This window comes from Carlito syrichta, unplaced genomic scaffold, assembly GCF_000164805.1.
Source record: "Carlito syrichta isolate Samal-C Ts95f unplaced genomic scaffold, Tarsius_syrichta-2.0.1 Scaffold307152, whole genome shotgun sequence".
In the NCBI taxonomy this organism is placed as follows: domain Eukaryota; kingdom Metazoa; phylum Chordata; class Mammalia; order Primates; family Tarsiidae; genus Carlito; species Carlito syrichta.
The window spans coordinates 162,336-172,326 of record NW_007251248.1 but is presented as its reverse complement, the minus strand read 5'-3'; the positions used below and the strand labels follow the sequence as shown (position 1 = coordinate 172,326).

At 57.0% G+C, this 9,991-nt stretch overlaps 1 protein-coding gene across 1 annotated transcript in view; it reads right to left on the bottom strand.

Moving 5' to 3' along the window:
* Positions 1-4,884: 4,884 nt before the first annotated feature.
* CD320 (CD320 molecule) overlaps positions 4,885-9,991 on the bottom strand; it is a 5,669-nt gene continuing 562 nt past the window's right edge. The window contains exons 3-6 of the mRNA XM_008063946.2: positions 6,722-6,847; positions 5,953-6,180; positions 5,528-5,677; positions 4,885-5,365 (exon numbers count right to left, since the gene is read on the bottom strand). Coding sequence (XP_008062137.1) covers positions 5,223-5,365; positions 5,528-5,677; positions 5,953-6,180; positions 6,722-6,847 — 647 coding nt within the window. The 3' untranslated portion in view covers positions 4,885-5,222. The remainder of the gene's footprint in view (positions 5,366-5,527; positions 5,678-5,952; positions 6,181-6,721; positions 6,848-9,991) is intronic.

Genomic DNA, 9,991 nt, shown 5'->3' with positions numbered 1-9,991 from the left:
CAACTCAAAAAAAAAAAAAAGGAAAGGCCAGGCAGGGTGGCTCATGCCTCCCATCCAGCAAGGTAGGAGGCTTCCTTGAGCTCAGGAGTTTGAAACAAGTCTGGGCAACACAGCGAGACCTTGTCTCTGCAAAAAATGAAAAATTAGCCAGGCATGGTGGCATGCACCTATGGTCCCAGCAATTCAGGAGGCTGAGGTGGAAAGATCATTTGAGTCCTGAAGGTCAAGACTGCATTGAGTATGACTGTGCCACGGCACTCCAGCCTGTGTGACAGAGTGAGACCTTGACTAAAAAAAAAAAAAAAAAAAAAAGCGGGGCTCGGTGGCTCAGCCTGTAATCCCGCGCCTTTGGGAGGCTGAGGTGAGTGGATTGCCTGAGCCCGCGGGTTCGAGACCCGCCTGGACAGCGAGACCTCATCTCTACAATAAGTCAAAAAATCAGCCGGGCGTGGTAGCGCATGCCTGTAATTCCGGCTACTCGGAAGGCTGAGGTGGAAGGATCGCTAGAGCCCAGCAGGTCGAGGCTGCGGTGGCCGGGAGCAGCCACCACACTCCAGCCTGGGCGACAGAGTGAGACTCCAACTCAAAAAAAATAATAATAATAATGAGAGGAAAGAGAAAAAAGAAAGCAAAGTCCTAGCTGAGTCCCAGGAGGACAAGGTGGGATGGGAGCTGGAGGAACAACCCCTGTCCGACACAAAAATTGGGTCTGCTCCTCTCCCAAATGCTCCCAATCCCCTCCCTTTTAAACCTGGGACTTCCTGGAAATGACTCACCCAGACAGGCTGGGGGAACAAAGAGCCGAAATCCCGGCCTGGCGTGCTCATGTGTGACAGATGTTTGTAAATGTGACTGCCCCAGTGCACAGATGACAAAGCTGCAGCCCGAAAACAATCACCACCCAGGTGACTTGGCTGATTTGGGAGGACAGGGAGATCCTAGCCCCAGCTGGCCTGTTCCCAGCGTGTGCCCGTTGGTTAAATCTGTGGCAGCTCGTCTGCAAGGAGGGCCCTGGGGACCTGTGACTCCAACTGTTCAGTCTTGGATGTGGTCTCCATCGTACAATACACACACACACACGCGTGTGCCATCCGGGCTGATCTGGACTCCACTGAACCCACAAGATACAGGCAGAAGTAAGCCAGGTTCAGTGGCTCATGCCTGTAATCCCAGCACTTTGGGAGGCCGAGGCAGGAGGATCACTTGAACCCAAGCTCATGAGCAGCCAGGGCAGCATAGTGAGATCTTGTCTCTAAAAAAAAAAAAAGCACAAAAATTAGCCGGGCATGGTGGCACACACCTGTAGTCCTAACTGTTCAGGAGGTTGAGGTAGAAGGATGACTTGGGCTCAGAAGGGCGAGGCTGTGGTGAGTTGTGGCTGTGGCGACAGAGACTCCAGCCTGGGCGACAGAGCGAGAGCCCAACTCAAAAAATTAGGGGAAAAAAAAAAAGAATATGGCAGAAGTGAGGTTGACCCGGCTAACTCTGCTTTGTGCTCTGGGGAATCCCTGTCATTGAGGAAGGAATGCAGCCAGCCAGCTCAGGAGGCTGCACGGAGAGGCTGCATGGAGAGGCCGTGTGGCGAGGCTCAACTGTCCCAGCTACCCTCCCATAGAACCCAGACATGACAGACGCATTCTGCATCCAGCCAGCCCAGCTCCAGATGATGGCAGCCATTATGGCGTGGAGCAAAAGAACCTCAGTGAGCACAGGCAACCCAGAACCTTGACAGAACCTTGGAGCCACCAGGTACGGGGTGGCTTGCTCCACCGAGAACCGAGAGCCCAAACAACTCCTCAAAAAGGTCCAGATCTCAGGGTCTGCTCAGGTGGCATGTGGCACCGTAGCCAGCCTCGCAGTCTGGCACACACATCCCTGAGCAAACGTTAAAGGAGAAAAACCAGATTGGGCGTGGCGCCTCCCTCCTGTAACCCAGCACTTTGGGAGGCTGAGGCGGGAGGATCGCTTGAGGTCAGGAGTTCAAGACCAGCCTGGACAGCATAGTGAGACTCCCCAACTCTGTACCAAAAATTTAAAAAATTAGCTGGGCCTGCTGGTGCATGCCTGTAGTCCTGGCTACCTGGGAGGCTGAGGAGGGAGGATGGCTTGAGCCCATAAGTTGGAGGCTGCAGTGAGCTATGATCATACAACCACTTTCAACCTGGGCAACAGAATGAGGTTGGCTCTAAATTAAAATAAAGGAGAAACATCCAAAAACAATAAAATCTTACTTTCTGGTGTAACGTCTTCCTAGAAGACCAACTAGAAGAAACCCAGCATGGTTTCATTTCTGTGATGGGACACGTCAGCCTAGCGGGCTGAGCTGGAGGCTGAGTTGAGAGGCCTGGAGCCCCATCTGCTGAGCGGAGGAAAAGCCTTAAACCCCCGGAGGCTCCCCCATCCTGGCTGCAGGGAACTTGGCCCCCAGCACGCTGCCCAAGACCCAGGCTTCAGAACTCACTTCGTCCACCTTCTCCCATGCGGGACAGAGTGCCAAAGCCGGACTCAACCACCTCCAGGAAGCCCTCCTGATGTATCTGCTCCCTCTCTCTCCAACTAGCATCTCATCATCTGGGGCCGGCTCACCGCCTACCAGATCTTGGAGCCAGAGACCCTGTATCCATCTCCAAGGGTCCCAGGGAGGTCACACCTTTGCCAGGAGGCTACCAGGGTCTTCACTACCTCATTTAGAGATGAGGGAACTGAGGGTCAGAGAAGACCTTTGTCCCATTGCCCAGAAGTCGGGGTATGAATTAACTCCAGTTTATTTTCTATATTTTTTTTTTTTTTTGGAGTCTCACTCTGCCGCCCAGACTGGAGTGCAGTGGCTGCTCCCGGCCACCGCAGCCTCGACCTGCTGGGCTCCGGCGATCCTTCCGCCTCAGCCTTCCCAGTAGCCAGAATTATAGGCATGCGCTACCACACCTGGCTGATTTTTTGATTTATTGTAGAGATGAAGTCTCGCCAAGTTGCCCAGGCGGGTCTCGAACCCGCGGGCTCAGGCAATCCACTCACCTCAGCCTCCTAAAGTGCTGGGATTACCTCCTGGCCTTGTTTTCTATTATTTATTTATTTATTTGAGTCAGAGTCACATTCTGTCACCCAGGCTGGAGTGCAGTGGCACAATCACACCTCACTGCAGCCTCGATCTGCTGGACCTTGTGCCTCAGCCTCCCAAGTAGCTGGGATCACAGGTGTGCACCACCACACCCAGCTAATTTTATTTGTTGTAGAGACGTGGTCTTGTCAAGTTACCCAGGCTGGTCTCGAACCCCTGGGCTCAGGCAGTCCTCCTGCCTTGGCCTTTCTAAGGGCTGAGATTATAGGCGAGAGCCAGCATGCCCAGTCTTATTTTCTGCATTCTTGATGCTCTGGCATCTAGGGCCTCTCTCACCAGAGGGGAAAGGCTCCTCCCAGGGTTACTGGATTTCGAGAGATAGTAATTGATGGTCATATGCAGACCAGTCACCTGACCACCTCTTTGTGGAACACTCAAAGCCCAGCAGACATCCACACCTCCTCGCCCTTATCACTCCAGGACCAAGTACCAGTTGATGGGCCCCAGAGCCCAGTGAAACGATTCCACCTGGTCAATCCTAAAACTGTTTTTCCTACAGAAACCTTAAGAGAGGCCCTGGTCCACATTCCTTTTTTTTTTTTTTGGAGTTGGAGTCTCACTCTGTCACCCAGACTGGAGTGCAGTGGCCACTGCCGGCTCCGGTGATCCTTCCGCCTCAGCCTTCCAGGTAGCCAGAATTACAGGCATGCGCTACCATGCCCGGCTGATTTTTTGATTTATTGTAGAGATGAGGTCTTGCTGCTCAGGCGGGTCTCGAACCCACGGGCTCAGGCAATCCACTCACCTCAGCCTCCCAAAGGAGCGGCCCAGCTCAGTGGGATTACAGGCTGAGCCACCGAGCCCGGCTTTATTTTTTTATTTTTGAGTTAGAGTCTCACTTTGTCACCCAGGCTGGAGTGCAGTGGCACGCTCACGGCCACCCGTGTTGACCTGCTTGGAAGGCTGAAGACTTCCCCCTCAGCCTTCCAAGTAGCTGGAACTACAGATGTGCGCTACCACACCCAGCTAATTTTATTTACTTATTGTAGAGACGAAGTCTTGCCAAGTTGCCCGGGCTGGTGTCGAACCCACGGGCTCAAGGCAATCCACTCGCCTCGGCCTCCCAAAGTGCTAGGATTACAGACTGAGCCACTGAGCTGGGCCACTGTCTTTTCAGCAGCAATCATTTCCTGATCTGTTTGGCCTTATTACACCTGAATAACAAAACAGACATTCTTTAAGTTGGAATCTCACTGTCACCCAGGCTGGAGTGCAAATGGCTCAGGTGATCCTTCTGCCTCAGTCTTCCAAGTAGCTGGAACCACAGGGCATGCGCCACCACACCCAGTTAATTTTATGATTTAGTGTAGAGACGAGGTCTCATCATGTTGCTCAGGTTGGTCTCAAACCCCTGAGTTTAGGCAATCCTCTTGCCTCCGCCTCCCAAAGTGCTGGGATTACAGGTGTGAGCCACTGCGCCCAGCTGGAAACAGACATTTCCAAACAGGGTGGAGGTGAGACCACGCTGAGATGCCGGGCTTTTGTCTCCTCAGCATGGTGGACGGGGATTCACCAAGTCAGGCAAGGGAAGGCACCACCCAAGTTCTGTTTGTCCCAGAAGCCTGATGTTAACGCAGGCTGTCTTCCCACCCCAGGCTCCTGTCTCTGCCCCTAAGATGGGAGAGGCAGAGTGGTTGCCGAGGTCCCCACAGCTGGGTCCCCAAGCCCTACTTTCTGTGGGCCAGGCAGGCCGCTGGGGAGGAAGAGGCTGTGGCAGAGACCCCAGGTCACCCAGGCCAAGGGAGACAGAGGCCCCGAGGCAGGCAGAGGCTGTGAAATAACTTTAATCGCCACCCTCACACGGAGGCAGCAGGAGTGTCTGAGCTTGGGGCTGTCCCACCCCCAGGCCTGGGGCCAGCTTCCCTCATTTCAGGCTGCGGCATGTTTCCTATCCAAGCTCCCCAAGTCCACGGGGACTGTTTAGGGACCCCAGCCTCCAGGGCCACGCCTGCCAGAGCTCGGGTTGGGTCAAAGTTCTGCGTGGCCAGCAGAGCCCAGGGCTCCGAGGGCTGGGGTGCCAGCAGCTGTGTGCACGTCTGCCAGCTGCTCTATGTCTCCGCCGGCTGCACCCAGGGCTGGGTGATGTAGTGGCCAGTGCTTGTCCTCAGACCAGTGAGGTCTTCCGTTCGGACAGCAGCAGGGACTCCTTTAGGGCCACCAGCAGCCCCAGCCGGGGCAGGTGCCCCTGGGCTCGGAGCTGGGACATCCCGAAGAGGGTGATGGCGACCAGGCTTGTGCTCAGCAGTGCTGTGGGGGCAGAGAGACGGAGGGGTGAGGAGGAGGAGGAGGCGGGAGCCCCCACACCCCCTCAAGCGCCCATTTGTGGGGCTGGTGGTTCTGTAGTCCCCTCCCTCCCCGCCCCCTCAGTGTCCAGAGCCCAGTCCAGTCTCAGGGGTCAGCTCCCCTTACCGGCAGCTGCAATAACCCCATAGGCACTTGGGATTCCGGACTGATCTGCAACAGAGGTGTTGGAGGCATTCCTGGGAGAGGTGACACTCTCTGGGGCCACAGAGGTCCCTATGGTTGTGGTATTCCCTTCCTGGAGGGTCTCATTGGTTTCTGCAATAAAGCCCAGGCGGTCAGTGATAGAGGAGAGAGGCCGAGGGTGTGGGGTGTGCAGAAGAGTGCCAGGCGCCCAGGGAGACTCAGGCTCGTCCTCCACCCCAGACTGGAGAAACTGGTGTCAACCGCCGCCCCTAGTGATGGCTGGCAGCCCCCAGGGTATGCAGGCAGGGGCAGATGCACGTGGCCACAGCCCCAGCCTGGCCATGCGCTGGAAGGCGGCAGGTGTTCCCCTCTACCCCGCGGTCCTCCCCGCCCCGACAGGCACCCACCGCAGCCCAGCTCGTCACTGGAGTCGGGACAGTCGGGGTGGCCGTCGCAGCGCCACGTGTGGGGGACGCAATCATTGCTCAGCACGCAGCGCAGCTCCCCGTCTGGGCAGGGCGGGCGACTGCAGTTGCGAGGGCTCTGGTCTGTGCCCCCAGGACAGTCGCCATCACAGGAGCAGGCGAGGCCAGGGGGTGGTGGGCACTGCCCATTCTGGGCACACGGCTCGATCCCTGGGGAACAGAGCCGGTCAGATCCCAAATGCCCACCCAAGGCGACCCAGGTATTCCCCAGACCCAGTCTCCCGCATGTTCCGCCTTCTCTGTTTCTTTCTTTGAAGCTCCCCCCTTCTAAGATCTGGGGGCCCTTCCTAAGGCTCCACCCCCTGCTCTGGTTAGCTCCAACATACATTCATACATTCATTCATTCATTTATTTGAGTCGGAGTCTCACTCTGTCGCCACGCTGGAGTGCAGTGGCATACTCACGGCCACCGCAGCCTCAACCAGCTGGGCTCAGGCCATCCTTCTGCGTCAGCCTTCTGAGTGGCTGGAACCACAGGTACGTGCCACCACACCCAGCTAACTTCTTGACTTATTGTAGAGCAGAGGTCTCACCAAGTTTCCCAGGCTGGTTTCGAAACCCCTGGACTCTCGTCTTGGCCTCCCAAAGTGCTAGGGTTACGGGTTTGAGCCACCGGGCCCAGCCAGCCTTGCCATCCCCGTCCATTTGGGCCCTGTCCCCCGGAAGCCCCACTGGGGGCGTGGCCACTCACTGCATTCCTCCTCATCGCTGCCATCCCTGCAGTCCCGGTCACTGTCGCAGCGCCAGAGGAGGGGCACGCAGAAGCCACTGGTGCGGCACTGGAAGCTGGTAGGCGGGCACGAGCCTGGGCCGGAGCCTGCGAGGACACACACGAGTGAAGCCTGGGAGGCTGAGCCTGGACCTCCCTCCAAGAGCATGGTGGCCTCAGGCTCTGACCACCAGGAGACAGACTGGGTCCTAGGGTGCAGGAATTACATTGCCTGCCATGTTGCAGAGCACCTAGGATGTGTGGGGTTAGAAGCCCACCAGCTCACGGCCACACCATGAGCCCTGCTGGGCAGGCGCCACTGAGACCCCGGGTCTATAGAAGAGGAGGCCTTGAAGCCAGTGGCAGGGTAGAGATTTGAACCCAGGTCTCACTGATTGGAGTCTCCACCAGGATCCAATCGGTCAGATGGTGTGCCTCCAAGCTCCGTGGTTAACAGACTAGGAGGCCGGGCTTGGTGGCTCAGCCTGTAATCCCAGCACTTTGGAAGGCCAAGGTGAGTGGATTGGCTGAGCCCCCGGGGTTCTAAATTAGCCCGGGCAACTTGGCAAGACCACGTCTCTACACTACGTAAAGCAAAAATTAGCCAGGCGTGGTAGTGTGAAGAACTACAGGGAGAACCTGTAGTTCTGGCTACTTGGGAAGGCTGAGGCGGAAGGATTGCCAGAGCCCAGCAGGTCAATGCTGGGGTGGCTGTGAGCATGCATGCCACCGCACTCTAGCCTGGGCCACAGAGTGAGACTCCAACTCAAAAAAACAGACCAAGCCGGGCTCGGTGGCTCAGCCTGTAATCCCGCACCTTCGGGAGGCTGAGGTGAGTGGATTGCCTGAGCCCGCGGGTTCGAGACCCGCCTGGGCAGCGAGACCTCATCTCTACAATAAATAAAAAAATCAGCCGGGCGTGGTAGTGCATGCCTGTAATTCCAGCTACTCGGAAGGCTGAGGCGGAAGGATCGCCAGAGCCCAGCAGGTCGAGGCTGCGGTGGCCGGGAGCAGCCACTGTGCTCCAGTCTGGGCGACAGAGTGAGACTCCAACTCAAAAAAAAAACAACAAAACACAACAGACTGGACTGGGGAGGGGCTGTTTCCCAACATTCCCTGTGTCAGGCTCATGGTCAAGGATGGCAGGGCCTGTTCTATCTCACCTGCTTAGCAAAGGGGAAACAGGCCCTGGGTAGAGAATCTGCTCAGTCGCCAAGCCCTGTCATCTCACCTGAATTCCTCCCAGATTTGACCGCTTTGCCTTTCCTGAATGTACCCCTCAATCTCCCTGAGGACACCAGAGACCTGTCCCTCCTTCCCTCCCCCGACTCGGCACCACATCTTCCTCCTCAGCCTTCAGATGTCAGCTGATTTCCTGAGAAGAGTCTCATGCCCAACTTAGAGACCTACAAAGCTCCCACGAATAACAGTCCTTAAACTGGTCGTGCCTGTTCTCCTACAGACTGGACACTCAGTGGAGGTCAAGGCTGCGACCTGCTGACCTACGCCCAAAGCGGTGCCTGACAATAAGTGGACACAGGTCACACAAGGTTCCAAGCCGAGTTCTGATTAGACTGGTGCCTTCCTGGCCTCTGAGCAGTGAGGCGCAGGCTATTTGCTGACCTGGAGTGGGTAGAGGGACCTGAATCCGAGGCCAGCATGAGGGAGTCTGGGGCTAGGCGCCGTGCCTCAGGCCTGTAACCCCAGCACTTTGGGGGGCCGAGGCGGGAGGATTGCTCGAGTTCAAGAGTTTGAGACCAGCCTGGGCAACATAGCAAGACCCCATCTCTACGAAATATAAAAAAATTAGTGGGGCCTGGTGGCACACTCCTGTAGTTCCAGGCACTCGGGAGGCTGAGGTGGAAGGATCACCTGAGCCCAGGAGGTCAAGGCTGCAGTGAGCCGTGAGCCTGCCACTGCACTCCAGTCTGGGTGACAGAATGAGAACCTGACTCAAAACAACAAAAAAAAAACAAAACAAAGGAGTCTTGAACTATAGAGGAAGGGAGTGGCCTTCAGGGCTTCCTTGTAGGTGCAGCAGCGCTGGCTTGGGTTCACTCTTTCCAGGTTCCTCTTCCACCTTCACCTACTGGCCCTGAGATCTAGGCCCCCGTTCCCCACAGCCAACCCCTCCCCCAGTCTTCAGGCCCGACTGCACCTGCAAACCACCAGGTCCCTGAGCTCTGTGGAGCCTGGAAGAGCTGTAGACAACCCGGAGCCGGCTTCCTTCCCTGTCCACGGGGGTCTGGCAGCCTCCGGGTGCGCTTCCTCCCCAGGCCAGGCTACCCATGGCCCTGACACCTCTGACCTCCCCTCCCTGGCCAGCTGGTGTCCCTCTGTAAAGTGGGGTGGACCCTGTCTCATAAAGCAGTGAGTCGGACAGAAGTTGGAGTGACCAGAGACTTCCCTGCCCAAACTGTTCCCTCATCTGTAAAAGGGGCACACCAGGAATCCCTACCTCAGCATCCAGAAGAGAAGTGATCTCTGTGTGCAAAGAGTGTACTTGGTTAATGCGAACTCTGCCTGCTTGCAAAAAAAACCAGAACACTTAGCCCGACAGTTAGGGACTCTAGGGTGACTAGGGATACCTAATAAGTGGGGAAACTACAGAGAAGCTGGGTGTGTGAATCGGAGCTCAGAGCTGAAAGTCAGGGGTGTCCAGAGGGAGGCCATGCCAACCCTCTCAGATGCCTCGGCGGGATCTCAGGGAGGGCGCCCCTGTACCCTGGCCACCAGTATCACTTAGGCCGGGGCAGCCATGCCCAGGAGGGTATATTTAACTTGTAGCTTTAGTATCTCCGAGGACCTGGAGGGGAAGGAAGGGAAAGCGCTTTCGTTCCTTAAGGCTGCAGGACAAAAGAGGAGGGATGGAGAGGGCAGGAATGGTCGCTGAGAAAACGGCCACAAGGCCCGGGCGCGAGGGTTTGGAAGGCGCTGCGGCCAGAGGCATCAGGTGATCTGCCAAGCGCGACTAGAGGTCGGACAATCTGAGCCTGCTGCGCGCCTTCCCGACCACGCTGGCCTGGAGGGCGGCTGGGAGGTGACAAGGGGGCGCGCGACAAAGCAGAAGAGGTGTGGGGGTGCGCGCAGGGCCGGGACAGGGCAGGTAAAGGCAGGTGCAGGCGCCCGGGGGAAAGGTCACCCACGGGGCTTTCTCGCCCCGGGGCCACACTCCTCGCAAGCCACGGAGTCGAAATCCACGTGCAGGGGGAGTGTCCGGGACCGACGTGCGGCGCAGCCAATGGCGAGGCG